The sequence below is a fragment of the Sebastes umbrosus genome, chromosome 9 (genome assembly GCF_015220745.1).
Source record: "Sebastes umbrosus isolate fSebUmb1 chromosome 9, fSebUmb1.pri, whole genome shotgun sequence".
In the NCBI taxonomy this organism is placed as follows: Eukaryota; Metazoa; Chordata; class Actinopteri; order Perciformes; family Sebastidae; genus Sebastes; species Sebastes umbrosus.
The window spans coordinates 2559466-2578412 of NC_051277.1; the positions used below are offsets into that span (position 1 = coordinate 2559466).

Here is an 18947-nt window from a genome sequence, read left to right on the forward strand (position 1 = left end):
GGACTCTACAGGACTTTACAGGACTCTGCAGAACTCTAAAGGACTCTGCAGGACTCTACAGGACTCTCCACGACTGTACAGGACTCTACTGGAGTCTGCGGGACTCTCCAGGATTCGCGGGACTCTCCAGGACTCCCTGGCACTCCCTAGGACTCTCCAGGACTCTCCAGGAAGCTACAGGACCCTGCAGGACTCTACGGGACTCTAAAGGACTCTCCAGGACTCTACAGGACTCTGCGGGACTCTCCAGGACTCCCCAGGACCCCCAAGGACTCTCTAGGACCATGGACGCTAAGGAGCTGGCTTATCTCAGGAAAAAGGTGAATAATGATGACAGATTAGTGTTTTTACTGGTTTTACTGGTTTTACTGGTTTTGCTGGTCAGACATGATGGAAGTACACTGTAGAAGTACTTTATGCTCCTTTGTACTTTGTACTACTGCAGTACTTTTATCTGACGGACTGATGAACAGAGTATTTAATTTAAAACATGACGATTAAATCAGGACGATGGCTACAACAACAACACAATACTCCTGGTACACACTACACACTACACACTGTACACACTACACACTGTTCACTGCACATTATACAGTGTGTAGTGATATGAAGTGTCATGAAGAGTCATGAGCGCCACAGAGCAGAGAGATGACGTAGTGTGTTGTGTAGTGTAGTGGTAGTGTGTAGCGTTATGAAGTGTTATGACCAACACAGAGCAGAGAGATGACGTAGTGTAGTGTGTAGTCTTATGAAGTGTAATGAAGTGTTATGACCGCCACAGAGCAGAGATAATGTAGTGTGTTGTGTGTACAGTGTGTAGTGTTATGAAGTGTTATGAAGTGTTATGAGCGCCACAGAGCAGAGAGATGACGTAGTGTGTTGTGTAGTGTAGTGGTAGTGTGTAGCGTTATGAAGTGTTATGACCAACACAGAGCAGAGAGATGACGTAGTGTGTAGTCTTATGAAGTGTAATGAAGTGTTATGACCGCCACAGAGCAGAGATAATGTAGTGTGTTATGTGTACAGTGTGTAGTGTTATGAAGTGTTATGAAGTGTTATGAGCGCCACAGAGCAGAGAGATGACGTAGTGTGTTGTGTAGTGTAGTGGTAGTGTGTAGCGTTATGAAGTGTTATGAAGTGTTATGAGCGCCACAGAGCAGAGAGATGACGTAGTGTGTTGTGTAGTGTAGTGGTAGTGTGTAGCGTTATGAAGTGTTATGACCAACACAGAGCAGAGAGATGACGTAGTGTGTTGTGTGTACAGTGTGTAGTGTTATGAAGTGTTATGAGCACCACAGAGCAGAGAGATGACGCAGCCAAACGTCGTTATAACAAAATGAGATTTATTATGTCTGTGGTGGGAGAAGTACCCAGATCCTTTAAAAGTAGCAGTACAACAATGTAAAAATACTGCATTACAAGTTATAGGTACAGATCGGTATCTGTTGTTTATGTGTTGATTTTATTTAGACTTCATAGTGATAAATAAAAAAATACTTAAATGAAGTAAATAAATAAAAAATAAATAAAACTACATACAAGTCAAAAAAATAAAAATAAAACTACAAACAAGTCAAATAAAGCATGAATAAAACTACAAGCAAATAAAAGAAAATATAACTAAAAACAAATAAATAAAATATAAATAAAACATAAAACAAATAAAATAAAACATAAAACAAATAAAAGAACTCATAAATAAAACTACAAACAAGTAAAATAAAACATAAATAAGACTACAAACAAGTAAAATAAAACATAAATAAAACTTCAAACAAGTCAAATAAAACAAATAAAACTGCAAACAAATAAAATGAAATATAAATAAAACTACAAACAAATAAAAGAACTCCTAAATAAAATTACAAACAGATAAACATAAATAAAAGCAGGAATAAAACCCGTTGTTGATGTAAATTGAGTTGATTGTAAATAGAGTTCCAGCGTCTGCCGTTCGCCTCCACTCAGCGGTCACTCCGGGTACTACACCCTGCCGCCGGAGGGAACAGCGCCACCCTGCCATTCGCCTCCACTCAGCGGTCACTCCCGGTACTACGCCATGCAGAGCTCCGCTGGTTTAAACGGTTTGTTGTTCAGCATCTCTTCAGCCGCTCCGGCTCGAGCTCGGACTGACTGCGCATGCGCAATGAGATGAATGGCCGCTGCACCTGACGGCCCACCAGGAAGTGAGAAGTGAGGCGGACAAATCCTCGTTCCGTTAATCCTCTGCTCGGTTCGGTAAACTGGAGGACAGTAGTATGCCCAGCGGACCGGAGCGTTCAGGCTGACCGTCGGGACCGTCTCCGCTCCGGGCTCGGCCTCAGGGATCAGGCTGTAGAGAGGTAGAGAGGCCGGGACCGACCGTCTGCTGCCCGCCTCAGAGGCTCTAAACCCGGCTACTGCTGAGCTGAAGCTCCGAGAGGCTCCGAGAGGCTCCGAGAGGCTCCGGGACCGTCCACCCTGACTGCAATGGGATGCTGCGGTAGCGCGGAGGTAAGACCAGCCCCTGGTACCGGTTCGGTTCGGCCCAGTTCGGTACCGTCCACGCTCCGGTGCCCTTCAGCGGAGCACCGGACCGTGGTTCTGGTTCCGTGGTGACCGTGAAAGGGAGAGCGGGTCCCGGGCAGCAGAGCGGGCCGAGCTGGGATTAGAGCCAGCAGCTGTAATCCAATTAACGGGTAACGGTTAACGGTTAACGGGACTGTATGTGTGATGTGATTAGTGGTGAGACCCGGGCCTGAGAGGGGTGGGTGGAACCCGGTCCCGGTTCTGGAGGCCCGATGTGTGTTCCCGGTGTGTGACCCGTTGTGTGTGTTTGTGTGTTTCAGAGGACAAAGAGAGAATGGAAACCGCTGGTGGACCGGAGCTGCACCGACCTGCCCTGGTTCCTGCTCTTCACCGTCTTCTGCGTCGGCATGGTAACCGACCGACCGACCGACCGACCGGGTCGAGCCGGAGCCGCCGAGCTCCGATCACCATCACCTGTTATATACAGAGCATATTTAATATTAATAATAATAACAATAATAACAGCTCCATCACCTGTTATTATTAATAATGATAATAATAATAATATCACCATCACCTGTTATATACAGAGAATATTTAATATTATTATTATTATTATTAATAATGATAATAATAATAATATCACCATCATCTGTTATATACAGAGAATATTTAATATTATTATTATTATTATTAATAATGATAATAATAATAATATCACCATCATCTGTTATATACAGAGAATATTTAATATTATTATTATTATTAATAATGATAATAATAATAATATCACCATCATCTGTTATATACAGAGAATATTTAATATTATTATTATTATTATTAATAATGATAATAATAATAATATCACCATCATCTGTTATATACAGAGAGACAATATTTAATATTAATAATAATAATAATAATATCACCATCATCTGTTATATACAGAGAATATTTAATATTATTATTATTATTATTATTAATAATGATAATAATAATAATATCACCATCACCTGTTATATACAGACAATATTTAATATTATTATTATTATTAATAATGATAATAATAATAATATCACCATCATCTGTTATATACAGAGAGACAATATTTAATATTAATAATACTAATAATAATATCACCACCATCTGTTACATATAGAGAGAATATTTATTATTATCATTATTATTATTATTATTAATAACATCACCATCATCTGTGATATACAGAAAGCCAATATTTAATATTATCATTATTATCATTATTATTATCAATAACATCACCATCATCTTTTATATATATAGAGAGAATATTTAATATTTATAATAATAATAACATTACCATCTGTTATATAGAGAGAGAATATTTAATATTTAATATCATTATTATTAACATCACCATCATCTGTTATATGGAGAATATTTAATATTTATTAATAATAATAATAATAAAAAATAACATTACATCATCTGTTATATATAGAGAGAATATTTAATATCATTCTTATTATTAATAACATCCCCACCATCTGTTATATTTAAAGAATATTTAATATTTATTATTAATAATAATAATAATAATAATAATAATAATAATAACATCACCATCATCTTATATATAGAGAGAATATTTGTTATTATTATTATTATTATTATTATTATTAATAATAATAATAATAATAATAATAACATCACCACAATCTGTTATATATATAGAGATAATATTTATTATTATTAATAATAATAATAATAATAATAATAATAATAATAATAATAACAGCACATCACCATCATCTGTTACATATAGAGAGAATACTTAATATTTATTATTATTATTATTATTGACATCACCATCATCTGTTATATATAGAGAATATTTAATATTTATTATTATTTATAATAAAATAATAACATTACCATCATCTGTTATATAGAGAGAGAATATTTAATATCATTATTATTATTATTAATAACATCACCATCATCTGTTATAAATAGAGAATATTTAATATTTATTATTAATAATAATAATAATAATAATAATATCACATCACCATCATCTGTTACATATAGAGAGAATATTTATTATTAATAATAATAATAATAATAATAATAATAATAATAATAACATCACCACAATCTGTTATATATAGAGAGAATATTTATTATTATTATTATTGATAATAATAATAATAATAATAACAGCACATCACCATCATCTGTTACATATAGAGAAAATATTTAATTATTATTATTATTATTATTATTAACATCACCATCATCTATATAGAGAGAATATTTATTATTATTATTAATAATAACATCACCATCATCTGTTATATATAGAGAGAATATATAATATTTGTTATTTTTTATAATAATAATAACATCACCGCCATCGGTTATATATAGAATATTTATTATTATTAATAATAATAATAATAATAATAATAATAATAATAATAATAATAATAATAATAACAGCACATCATCATCTGTTATATATAGAGAATATTTATTTTATTATTATTATTAATAATAATAATAATAATAATAATAATAATAATAATAATAACAACACACCACCATCATCTTATACATATATACTGTATATAGAATATTTAATAACAATAATAACATCATCATCATATCTGTTATATATATAGAATATTTATTATTATTATTCTCTCTCTCTCTCTCCTGCAGGGCAGCATCTGCGGCTTCACCATCGTCACCGGCGGTGCCGCTCGCCTCGTCTTCGGATACGACAGCTACGGCAACACGTGTGGTCAACGCAACGAGCTGATCGAAGGCGTCCGGCTGAGCGGCCTCGACCACACCGACAGGAAGTAGGTTATATATGTATTGTCCTCTGTACTTTGTACTACTGCAGTACTTTTAGTGTACTACTGCGGTACTTTTAGTGTACTGCTGCGGTACTTTTAGTGTACTGCTGTGGTACCTTTAATGTGTTGCTGTGGTACCTTTAATGTGTTGCTGTGGTACCTTTAATGTGTTGCTGTGGTACCTTTAATGTGTTGCTGTGGTACCTTTAATGTGTTGCTGTGGTACCTTTAATGTGTTGCTGTGGTACCTTTAATGTGTTGCTGTGGTACCTTTAATGTGCTGCTGTGGTACCTTTAATGTGCTGCTGCTGTACCTTTAATGTGCTGCTGCTGTACTTTGAGTGTACTACTGCAGTACTTTTAGTGTATTACTGCAGTACCCTTAGTGTACTACTGTGGTACCTTTAATGTGCTACTGTGGTACCTTTTAATGTGCTGCTGTGGTACCTTTAATGTGTTGCTGTGGTAACTTTAGTGTGTTGCTGTGGTACCTTTAATGTGTTGCTGTGGTACCTTTTTAGTGTGTTGCTGTGGTACCTTTAATGTGCTGCTGTGGTACCTTTAATGTGCTGCTGCTGTACTTTGAGTGTATTACTGCAGTACCCTTAGTGTACTACTGCGGTACCTTTAATGTACTACTGCGGTACTTTCAGTGTATTACTGCAGTACTTTTAGTGTATTACTGCAGTACCCTTAGTGTACTACTGTGGTACCTTTAATGTACTACTGCAGTACTTTTAGTATATTACTGCGGTACTTTTAGTGTATTACTGGGGTACTTTTAGTGTACACCTGTGGTACCTTTAGTCTATTACTGCGGTACTTTCAGTGTACTACTGCGGTACTTTTAGTGTATTACTGTGGTATTTTTTAGTGTATAATGTTGGTATTTTGTAGTGTATTACTGTGGTATTTTTAGTGTATTACTGTGGTATTTTGTAGCGTATTTCTGTGGTACTTTTTAGTGAATTACTGTGGTGTTTTGTAGTGTATTATTAGTGAATTACTGTGGTGTTTTGTAGTGTATTACTGTGGTAGTTTTCAGTGTATTACTGTGGTGTTTTTTTAGAGTGTTACTGTGGTATTCTTTAGTGTATTACTGCAGTATTTTATAGTGTATTACTGTGGTATTTTTTAGTGTATAATGTTGGTAGTTTTTAGTGTATTACTGTGGTGGTTTTAGTGAATTACTGTTGTATATTTCATTGTATTACTGTAGTATTTTTAGTGTATTACTGTAGTATTTTTAGTGTATTACTGTAGTATTTTTAGTGTATAACTGTGGTGTTTTTTAGAGTAATGCTGTAGTATTTTTAGTGTATAACTGTGGTGTTTTTAGAGTACTGCTGTGGTAGTTTTCAGTGTATTACTGTGGTATTTTGTAGTGTATTACTGTAGTATTTTTAGCGTATTACTCTGTGTCTCCTGCAGGTTTGTCTTCTTCCTGGACCCCTGTAACGTGGACATTGTCCAGAGGAAGATCCGGTCTCTGGCGCTGTGTGTGTCTCTGTGTCCCCCCGAGGAACTGAAGACCTACCAGGACCTCAAGAGGTTCGCCATGCTCAACGGTGAGCTCATCACGCTGTCACATGACTCACCTGGTCACACAGAGAGAGGCTGGGGCTGATGGGAAATGTAGTCTATAGGAAAGACTCTATGGAAAGTCCCTGAGGTCCAGATATCAACGTATTCTGACCGCCGTGTCACATGACATCACATCGCTGTCATTCTGCTGTCAATCAGTGCATCCAGCCACGTGGACCAGAATCACGTCAATACATCAACTGTGGCCCGGCGCTCCGGACCAGTCAGGTGACCAGGACGGTCCGGGTTCCCGTCCCTGTGGTAACCAGGACATGTTGACAGAGAACGCACTGACTGGTCCGGACGCTCGCTGTCACGTCATGATGATGATTTAATGTCTGCGTGTGAGCTGACACACCATCACTGTACAGTTCTGAGCACGCTCAGAGTACAGTAACAAAGGCAGTGTTCAGCCAGCTGTGGTGTTGGTGCCACTTGTCTCCGTTTGTCCTCCGCTACGGCGCTCTGACGCTGTTCACGGTGATGAATGGAGGCTCTGTTGTTTCTCTTATTCTGTCCACCCTGATGTAGTCACAGCAGTCAGGCTGCTGACTGTTGGTTAATATGAAGCTAGAGCCAGCAGCTGCTTAGCTTAGCTTAGCATAAAGACTCTCAGCTGAGACTCCGGCCAGGCTAGCTGTTTCCCCCTGTTTCCAGTCTTTATGCTAAGCTAAGCTAACAAGCTGAGACTCATGTCGAATGATGATGATGATGATGATGATGATGATGATGATGATGATGATGATGAAGATGATGACCTCATCACACCTGTCTCTCTGTGTTTCTCTGTTTCAGGTTCAGAGTTGTGTTCCTACGAGTTAGCAGGTCATAAATATCCGGGTCTCCCTGAGAGGTTCTCCAAATGTCCCAAACTTCCTGTTCCACCCAGGTACGTCCACCGCTCCCTGGAAGGTCTGTAGGTCCACAGGTCTACGGGACGCGTCCTTCAAACAGTCTACGGGACACCGTCTTGGTTTTTGTCCGTCTCCATCTTTGTTTTTGGCCGTCGCCATCACCAACTTGGTTTTTGTCCGTCTCCATCTTTGTTTTTGGCCGTCGCCATCGCCAACTTGGTTTTTGGCCGTCGCCATCTTGGTTTTTGGTCGTCGCCATCTTGTTTTTTGGCTATCAACATCTTGTTTCTGATTTAACCTCTGTCTAACCTCTTTAACCTCTTTAACATCTGACCTCTCTGACCTCTAACCTCTGACCTCTAACCTCTGTGCCTTCTCAGTAAGCCATTGCCGGTGTTTAACCGCTGCACTCCGGTGGATATTTCCTGCTATGCGAAGTTTGCAGAGGCAGTCGTGACGTTTGTGGGTGATAACAGCGTTCTGCACCGACTGATCGCCGGTGTCGCCGCCAGTAAAGAGATCATCATCGGACTGTGTGTGCTCGCTCTGGGTGAGAACCTTAAATCACTTCACAATCTTCTCTATCATGTTATATATTATATATATATATATATCTGTGACCTCTGACCTCTGACCTCTGACCTCTGTCTGTCAGTCCTCTCGATGATCCTCATGGTGATCATTCGTTACATCTCAGCCGTCCTTGTCTGGATCCTCACCGCGCTGGTCGTCCTCGGGTCCCTCGGTGAGGTCACTTCCTGTTTTCACTGCTGAAATGTTAATCTGGTTTCACTCCAGTTTCTAATGAACGTTTCTTCATGTTGTCTCAGCGGGGACCAGCGTCCTCTGGTGGCTCTACATTGACCACCGGCTCTACGGAAATGACACCACCACTAAAGTGAAGGAGGAGGTGGAGGTCGTCAGAGACAGCGGACAGGCGCTGCTCGTCTACGCCGCCGCTGCCACCGTCTTCACCGTACGAATATCTGCTCTTACTAACATGATTGTCCTTATTTGCTAAAGAACCACAGTGAGGTTTGGTGACATGGAGGAGAAGCACCTGGTGTACAGGTGTTCCTAGTAAAGAGGACACTGAGCGTGTTGTACAGGTGTTCCTAATAATGAGGTGCCTGTCGTGGCAGCAACCTAAGAACCTGCTGGTGGACACAAGCTGAAGAAGGAGCCCTTTCAGGCTTGGTTGGCCTGGGGGTCCCCGGAAACAGCAGACGGGTACCGGTTGGCCAGAAGGGCTGCGGCTGCGGCGGTCGAGTTCGGGGAGTTTCGGTTGGCCTCAAGGAAGTTCTTGCAAACCGTTAGACGACTCAGAAAGAGAAAGCAGGGATTCACTCAGGCTGTGTTCAGCAAGGGAGGAGAACTGCTGACCCAGACTGGGGATATCGTTGAGCGGTGGAAAGAGCCCTTCGAGGAGCTCCTGAACCCGACCAACACGTCCTCCGTAGAGGAGGCTGAGTTTGAAGACTCGGGGGAAGGCTTGTGCATATCCTTGGCAGAGGTCGCTGAGGTAGTCAAAAAGCTCCTCGGCAGCAAGACGCTGGGGGTATATGAGATTCACCCTGAGATGCTGAAGGCTCTGGACATTGTTGGACATTGTTGGGCTGTCTTGGCTGACACGCCTCTTCAGTGTCGCTTGGAGGTCGGGGACAGTACCTGTGGAATGGCAGACTGGGGTGGTGGTTCCCATTTTTTAAAAGGGGGACCGGAGGGTGTGCTACAACTATCGGGGTATCACACTGCTCAGCCTCCCCGGGAAAGTTTATTCTAGGGTGCTGGAAAGGAGACTCTGACCGATTGTTGAACCTCAGATCCAGGAGAAATAATGCGGATTCTGTCCTGGCCGTGGAACAGTGGACCAGCTCTTTACCCTTGCAGGGCTGTTGGAGGGGTCATGGGAGTTTGCCCATCCAGTCTACATGTGTTTTGTTGACTTGGAGAAGGCTTACGACCGTGTCCCCCGGGGAGTCCTGTGGAGGGTACTGCAGGAATATGGGGTACCGGGGTCGTTGTTACGAGCCATCCGGTCCTTGTATAACCAGAGTGAGAGCTGTGTCTGCATACTCGGCACAAAGTCAAACACGTTTCCGGTGGGTGTTGGCCTCCACCAGGATTGTCCCTTGTCACCTATCCTGTTTGTGTTTTTCACGGACAGGATTTCAAGGTGCAGACGGGGTGAGGAGAGTGTCCGTTTCGGGGACCTCAGAATCTGCTCTGCTCTTTGCAGATGATGTGACCTTCAGAACGCACTGGGGCGGTTTGCAGCCGAGTGTGAAGCGGTTGGGATGAGAGTCAGTACCTCCAAGGCTGAGGCCATGGTTCTCTGCCGGAAACCGGTGGACTGCGCCCTCCGGCTGGGGAGTGAGTCACTGCCCCAAGTGAGGGAGTTCAAGTATCTCGGGGTCTTGTTCACCAGTGAGGGTCAAATGGAGCGGGAGATGGACAGGCGGTGCGGTGCGGTGCGGTGCGGTGCGGCGTCTGCAGTTATGCGGGCGCTTTACCGGACCGCTGTGTTGAAGAGGGAGCTGAGCCGGAAAGCAAAGCTCTGGATTTAACGGTCCACCTACGTTCCAACCATCACCTATGGTTATGAGCTTTGGGTGGTGACCGAAAGAATGAGATCGCGGATACAAGCAATTGAAATGAGTTTCCTTCGTAGGGTGGCTGGACTCAGCCTTAGAGATAGGGTGAGGAGCTCAGACATCCGGAGGGAGCTCGGAGTCAAGACGCTGCTCCTTCACCTCTAAAGGGACCAGCGGAGGTGGTTCAACATCTGATCAGGATCGTCCTGGACGCTTCCCTTTGGAGGTTTTCCTCCTGGTAAGAGGCCCCAGGGTAGACCCAGAACAAGTGTTGTCTTTGTAGCAGAACAATGGAGAGAGAAACAGAGAAAGTAAATATTCAGGCTGATGAGGGTGTAGAGGCACTCCTCCAAACTTCAGGAAGGAATTTCAACGTGACAGAGTTTAATATCCCGTCTGTCAGTTCCCACCAACTCTCTGGAGATCGTAATCTCTCTGTAACTGTGTGGCTATCAGACCTTTGTCAACAGGAGGCTCATTATCATAGAAAGGAGGCGATTTAGCTCCAAATATCTGAATGTTACCTCTTTAAATTGGTGCAGACATCACAGGAGCAGCTAGACGCCGTTTGCTTGTCAGCTCATTAACAACCTTTGCACATCGGTGGTGGTTCTTTTCGTAATAATTTTTTTCAGAACGAGGTTGATTTTTCTGAGCTTTTGCTCCGAGAAAAAAGTCATCAACCAATCAGGTTGTGTTGAACGGGTTGAGCTGCGTCAACATGGGAGATCCGTAGTCCGAACCTGGACAGCAAACTTTATTACTCCTTTCAACCTTGACAACGGCAGCGCAGACCACTCAGCCCATGTTGAAATGAAAAAATGTTTGTAACTATGCGCAGTCGACGCATAGTTACAAAAATTCAGAGGTGCACGACAGAGCATCGCAACAACTTGCGGAGCCTTCGTGCACCACGTGAAAGCCGCGATGACGTAATTTTCTGCCACGCGCACCTCGCGCCGGCTTCACTACGAGGCCATACACCAGGATTTAAGCGGTGCTTTTCAACCTCTGAGGTGCTCTGAGAATTACACGGTTTCTTTTTGTATTATTTGTGCAGCTGCAGAGTCCGTCAGTGTCCACTTTATTAGGAACACCTGTACAACACTGAGCTCAGAGGTATTGATGGTGTAGGTTACCTTGTAGTCCAACAGAGGGAGTTGATCTGATGAACCATCAGTAAACTAATTAAACTACTCTTGTTGATGATGTGAACAGACTGATCCTGTAAAGAGGACCTACAGTATGATGCTTATTTCCAGGTTCCTACTAGAACATGTTTACATGCTGTAATGTTTGTTAGATGCTTTAATGCTGCAGCCTTCCTCTCTACTGAAGGAACATTAGGTTGTGTTTAACAGCGTGCGGTGGAACATTAGGTCGTGTTTAACAGCATGCAGTGAAACATTGGGTCATGTTTAACGGCTTGCGGTAGAACATTAGGTCGTGTTTAACAGCCTGCGGTGGATTCTTCACCGTTTCCTGTTTTCAGATCATCCTGCTGCTGCTGATGCTGTTCATGAGGAAACGAGTGGCGCTGACCATCGCCCTGTTCCACGTGGCGGGAAAGTCTTCATCCACCTCCCCCTCCTCACCCTGCAGCCCTTTGTCACCTTCCTCGCCCTCCTGCTCTTCTGGATCTACTGGATCCTGGTCCTGCTCTTCCTGGGAACCAGCGGTCAGTTTCACTCTGGGTTTTATCGGATACAGCAGCTTCATTTTTCGTCAGTAAAACTGTCCAGAAATAGAAATTATGTTTTAGCTTCTTTATTCTGAGCTGATGTTTGATTATAAACACAAACAGAAATCATAGAAAACAGATTCATCCATTATCTGTAACCTCTTATCCTGTTCAGGGTGGCGGGGATGAAGGGCGGGGTACACCCTGGACAGGTCGCCAGACTATCACAGGGCTGACACATAGAGACAGACAACCATTCACACTCACAGTCACACCTACGGGACATTTAGAGTCAACAATCAACCTAACCTGCATGTCTTTGGACTTTTGGGGGAAACCTGAGAACCCGGAGTAAACCCACGCTAACCTGCATGTCTTTGGACTGTGGGGGGAAACAGGAGAACCCGGGGTAAACCCATGCTAACCTGCATGTCTTTGGACTGTGGGAGGAAACAGGAGAACCCGGAGTAAACCCACACTAACCTGCATGTCTTTGGACTGTGCGGGGAAACAGAAGAACCCGGGGTAAACCCATGCTAACCTGCATGTCTTTGGACTGTGGGAGGAAACCGGAGAACCTGGAGTAAACCCACACTAACCTGCATGTCTTTGGACTGTGGGGGGAAACCTGAGAACCCGGAGTAAACCCACACTAACCTGCATGTCTTTGGACTGTGGGAGGAAATCGGAGAACCCGGAGTAAACCCACACTAACACGGGGAGCCCTCTGCCGGTGGTCTCACAGAACAACCAGCTGGTTTAACTGGTTCTGCTCTGGAATCAATAATCAAAAATCTGAATCTGACCTGGAGTTAGAAAAACTAACAGCTGTTTGTGTTATTGATTAATCAGTCGTTGGTCAGCTGATGTCATTAAATGTCTGAAAATCAAACATCACTTAAAGAATTTATGGATTATCAGAGTTTCTATTGATCAGCTAATCAATTAATCATTAAGTTGTTCTTTAATTCCTCATTCAGCTTCTAATGGAGCCAGTGTGTAGTTTACATTCCCCAGAGCATCATGGGAACTGTAGTGTGGTCTGACATGTGACAAAGGGGTATGTGTGTTTGTGGTTCTGCAGGGAACCCAGTCCAGAACGAGGAGACGGATCTGACAGAGTTCAGACTGACGGGTCCTCTGCAGTACCTGACCTGGTACCACGCTGTGGGTCTGGTCTGGATCACAGAGTTCATCCTGGCCTGCCAGCAGATGACCGTGGCCGGAGCCGTGGTCACCTACTACTTCACCAGGTGAGTCCATTTCACCGGGTCAGTCCACTTCAACCGGGTCAGTCCACTTCACTAGGTGATTAATTCTGATTCTAATTTCTGAGCCGTGAACCGGATTAATGTAGACTTTATGTGGACTTTGTGTTTCAGGGACAAGAACCGGCTCCCGGTGACCCCGATTCTGTCCTCCATCCTGAGGCTGGTCCGGTATCACCTGGGAACGGTCGCTAAGGGAGCCTTCATCATCACCCTGGTCAAGATCCCTCGACTCATCCTCATGTACATCCACAACCAGCTGAAAGGAAAGGTACAAAACTTTATTAACAACCAGCTGAAAGGTACAAAACTTTATTAACAAGGTACAAAACTTTATTAACAACCAGCTGAAAGGAAAGGTACAAAACTTTATTAACAACCAGCTGAAAGGTACAAAACTTTATTAACAACCAGCTGAAAGGAAAGGTATAAAACTTTATTAACAACTAGCTGAAAGGTACAAAACTTTATTAACAAGGTACAAAACTTTATTAACAACCAGCTGAAAGGAAAGGTACAAAACTTTATTAACAAGTTACAAAACTTTATTAACAACCAGTTGAAAGTACAAAACTTTATTAACAAGGAAAAAACTTTATTTACATCCAGCTCAAAGGAAAAGTATAAAACTTTACCTGGTCTGATTATTGATGTGATTATTGATGTGATTATTGATCTGATGATGTCGTTGTGTGTCTCAGGAGAATGCGTGTGCTCGCTGCCTGCTGAAAACTTGTATCTGCTGTCTGTGGTGTTTGGAGAAGTGCCTCAACTATCTCAATCAGGTAACAGACCAACCGACCGCTCATCTCCTCTAACTCTTCTTCTGGTTTTTATCGTGGCGGTCTCACCTGTGGTTTGATTTCCCAGAATGCATATGCAGCCACGGCCATCAACAGCACCAGTTTCTGCACGTCTGCACGTGACGCCTTCGTGATCCTGGTGGAAAACGCTCTGCGCGTCGCCACAATCAACGCCATTGGAGATTTCGTGCTCTTCCTGGGGAAGGTGAGCTGAATCTGGATCTGACTGGTCTGAGCTGGTTCGGGTCCCAGTGACCAAGTAAAGAACCCGACTGACTGTTCTGTTAGTGCCCCCTACAGGCTGCAGAGTTCATTACAAACATCCTGATGATGTGAAAAATGACCAAAATATATGAGAAAAATATGAAAAATATTAGTGAAACGTAGCTGCAATAAAAATAAAAATTTCATTTAATTATTAGTAAAATATGTGAAAATTATTAGTGAAAAATATCCAAAAATATATGAGAAATGTCAAAAAAAATTGCTAAAAATTAAGGAAGATTTTTTTCTTGTTTCTTTGACATTTATATGAATATTTTCCTCAAATCAAAATGTTAAAATTAATAATTTAAGTCTCTCTCATTCAGACCTCTGACCTATTCTGCATGAATGTTTCCTCAGATCCTGATCGTAACAACGACAGCGTTCGCCGGCGTCCTCCTCCTGAACTACCAGCGGGATTATGCCGAATGGCTGCTGCCGCTGATCATCGTGTGTCTCTTCTCCTTCCTGGTGGCTCACTGCTTCCTGTCCATCTTTGAGATCGTGGTGGACGTCCTCTTCCTCTGCTTCGCCATCGACACCAAGTACAACGACGGCACTCCGGGGAAGGAGTTCTTCATGGACAAAGCTCTGATGGTGAGAACACAAAGTCATATCCTGTTGTTGATGTCGTTGATGTCAGGTCATGTGAAGTGTTGATGTGTTTACGTTATGAATGGCTGCGACATTACTGGGCCCTACCACACTTTGTTTGGTCCGGCTTTCAGACATTTCAGTTTGATCCGAACCAAGACTGCAGGTGTGTAACCTCTCCGGATCAAACAGCCAAACTTTGGTCCAACAAAAGAGGTGGTCTCGGTCCGGATCACACTTAGCCATGGTTCGGTTCGGTTCGGTTGTAGTGTAGACACACTTTTTTTGGATGGTTGCAGGAAGTTCTGTCAGGCTGCGGGAAAAAGGACAAACAACAGAACAAAATGAGCTGCGGTAGCAGATGAAGAGACATTTAGTCTGACGACATTATAAAGAGTCAGTTGGAGAAAACTTGTCTATATTTATCTGAGAGGAGACAGACAATACGAGAGGACGGGAGAGCCCGTCTACAAACCAATGTCAAGTAATGGGAGACGCAGCTCACGTAGGTGATGACAAAAGGACGTAGGCAGTGATGACAGGATGTAGGCGGTGTCAACGGGATGTAGGCGGTGTCAACGGGATGTAGGCGGTGTCAACGGGATGTAAGCAGTGTCAACCGGACATATGTGCTATCAACGGGACGTGGGCAGTGTCGACAGGATGTATGTGGTGTTGACAGGACGTAGGCGGTGTCAACAGGACGTAGGTGGTGAGGACGGAACATATGTGTTTGACGACAGGACGTACAGTATGTGTTTGACGACAGGACGTACAGTATGTGTTTGACGACAGGACGTACAGTATGTGTTTGACGACAGGACGTAGGCGATGACGACAGGATCTTCATGTTGCAGAGAATTGTGGGAGTTTGTTTGTCCTTCTGATTCTTTAATCTGGACCTCTCCCCTTGCCTCCCGCCCCTCTTCCTGACCCCTCCCCCTAAATACAGGAGTTCGTGGAGAGCAGCCGGCGGTTGGAGCGGGCTGAGCGTGGGCGGAGCCGGGTGAAGGAAGCGGTGTCGGAGGGAGCGGAGATGAAGCCCATGGTGAGTGACAGCGGAGGGGGCGTGGCCAGGCGGATGAGCTCATCGTCAGACGAGGTGGGGGTGGGGCTGGACGGAGGCGGGGGAGAGTGGGAGGACCTTCAGGAGTTCCAGGTGTACTACCTGCTGGTGGGGGTGCTGGTGGACTGGGTGCTGACGGAGCAGAGCGGCTTTGTCCTCTGTCTCAGCGAGGACGTCGTCCTCTTCCTCTGCGTCTACCTGCCCACCTCCACCCTCTTCCTGTTCGTCAGCCTTCTGCAAGCGCCAAGCCCCGCCCCCTCCACCCCCTGCACCAAATCAGCCGCCGTCATCGCCGCAAGCTAACACACATGTGCTAACAGACACGTGCTAACTGATGCATGCTCATCGAGGTGCTAACAGATGTGCTAACTGATGCATGCTCACCGAGGTGCTAACAGATGTGCTAACTGACGCATGCTCACTGATGCACACTGTCCCGAGCATGCTGATTGGATGAACACTGATGCATGCTAACCTGACTCATTCCCTTCATCATCATCATCATCATCATCAACATCATCATCATCATCATCATCATCAAGGCTGCTTCTTCCTCAACATCTGGGATCAAATTCCTCATTGACTTTCAGTTTATTTGTAATTTATTTTTTTACTTTTGTATATTTTATATTTTAAGTTATTTTGCAGCTGTTTTTTCTGTTCGGCCTTATTTTCTCACCGCGGTGCTTTCAAGGACTCCGCAGATAATCTGATAACTCGGTTACGGAGGATGCTTCAGGTTTGTGTTTACATATACATTATCTTTCTGATTCTGGTTCATTACGATATTCATTTAGATCCTGCTGCTCTTCCTTTCTTTGAGTCTGGGGGTCTTTTTTTGAGTCTAGATCAGCAGTCAGCCAACTGAGGCTCTTTAGCTCCTCCAGTGGCTCCCTGTGGATTTATAAAAATGGAAATTAATAACTGTTTTTTGTTAACATTTTCATTTTTATTTATCATTGTTGTAGGTCTATGGTACGACGGTACGACGGAGTATTAGGGCCACATTGAGGAAAAATAATAAATCGGGAATTTAGAGAATTAAGTCATAATATTATAAAGTAGTAATTTTACGTGTTATTTTCTTTTTTCTCGTAGAGTTATGACTTTATTCTGTAAATCTCAGATGTTTTTTCCCTGAATGTGGCCCTAATACTCCGTAGTACATTGTCTCTTTGTCCCTCACTGCATTAGACTTATATACTATATACTTAGACTATAAACTGTGTTACCTTCATCACAATGATCACATGTTTTGCAGCTCCAGATAGTTTTTTTTTGTTGTTGTTTTTGCTTAAAATGGCTCTTTTGACAGTAAAGGTTGCTGACCCCTGGTCCAGGGTTTTTTTCTTTGACTCTAGGGGTCTTTCTTTTGGTCTGGGGGTCTTTTCTTTGGATCTGGGTGTGTTGCTCCTCTTTAGGGTGGTGGGGGGTCTCGTCTCGTCGTCCCTCCACGAGGACGGGGACATAAAACTATAATAAATAATAGTCAACCGCGTAGTTCAGTAGTGGACTCATGACCTCAGTGTTTCTAAAGTCCCGGTCTCACTGGTTTCACCGTCTGACTACCCACAATGCTTCACTCACCTTCATTTCCCCTCATTAACCGCCTCGCCGCCTCCGTCATGTTTATGTGACCACGGTGACGGTGGTTTTTAACGCTGTGGCCTCGCTTCCTGTTTCAGGCTCCGGGGTCGACGTCAGCTTGACCAGAAGCGGCGGACAGAAAAGAGACATTCCAAATGTTTATTTTTACCAACGTGTAACATGTTTACTATGGTTTCACTCCAGGGAAAACGATATTTTAATAAGAAACTGTAAAAACGTAACGATGTAATCAAGCACTTTATATGGAAGCGCTGCAGATTTTAAACCGGCTGATGCATTCTTTCGTAGTGATGTCCTTTTTTATAAAAACCTCTCACACCAACTCATCGCTCACTCTTCACTTCCTAACGTTTTTTATTCTGGACACTCAAAACCTGCACCTGGACGCCACGCTTGTGATGTCATCGGAGGGTCAAGTCAAAGGTCAGCTGATCTGGTCAGGTTTGATCTGACGGGACGCACTGCGAGCAGATTGATCAATACTCAAGTCTGATTGATTAGTGATAGATATCTCACTCTGATTCATCATCATCATCATCATCACACTCTGATAACGACTCCTGTCAGTGATGCTGCCTACGTTACCCACAATGCAACGCTCCCCTCCAGCCGGTAGCAGAGACGAGAGGTCACGGTTTAATATTCAAACCTGGAGTTCTGATTGGACGCTGCCTCAGATGGTACACGTTAAAGTCTCTACGAGCTCGGAACCAGTTCAGTTCAGTGAGAACTTAGTGAACAGTTGGGGGGTACCGGTCCTTGTGGTCCCGGTCCTGGTGGTCCCGGTCCTGGTGGTACCGGTCCAGGTGATACCGCTCCTGGTGGTCCCGGTCCTGGTGGTACCGGTCCTAGTGGTACTGGTCCTGGTAGTACCATGTTAACAAAAGTTAAAGAAGCTCTTCTCCTTTTTAGTTGCTAACGTCGGCACAGTGCTTGAATAACGTGACTAACGTCGTTGACCGCCGGAGACCGAGTGACAACGCCATCGCTGTCTGTTAATGAGCGCGTTCATATCGCCTGATAGTCAGAACTGAACGGAGGTGGCGTGGAGACTGTGACGCCGTCGGTGTCCCGTAAGCTGATCCATGATGACGATGATTGATAGATCAGCTGTCACCTGGACTGACTTCCTGTCCCCTCGTCACCGTGTTGTCTCGTTAAAATCAAGAGAAGAAGAAGAGGTTCGTGCGGAGGTGACGGTTCAGTCAGTCAGCAATAAAACAAACTTGCATCATGTGACCACGACAACAAGTCTTCCTGCTTCTGTTTGTTCAACA

General features: G+C 43.4%; 1 protein-coding gene across 1 annotated transcript; it reads left to right on the top strand.

Annotated features, from left to right (window-relative positions):
• Positions 1-144: 144 nt before the first annotated feature.
• On the top strand, positions 145-17005 carry slc44a1b (solute carrier family 44 member 1b). Its single transcript, XM_037779581.1, is given in 16 exon segments — positions 145-320; positions 2832-2921; positions 5215-5357; positions 6786-6922; positions 7734-7827; positions 8173-8342; positions 8448-8537; positions 8623-8768; positions 11879-11945; positions 11948-12064; positions 13152-13320; positions 13450-13606; positions 14037-14120; positions 14206-14343; positions 14763-14999; positions 15949-17005. Coding segments are annotated over 16 exon segments (2292 nt in total). The 5' UTR covers positions 145-284; the 3' UTR covers positions 16366-17005.
• The last annotated feature ends 1942 nt before the right edge of the window (positions 17006-18947 follow it).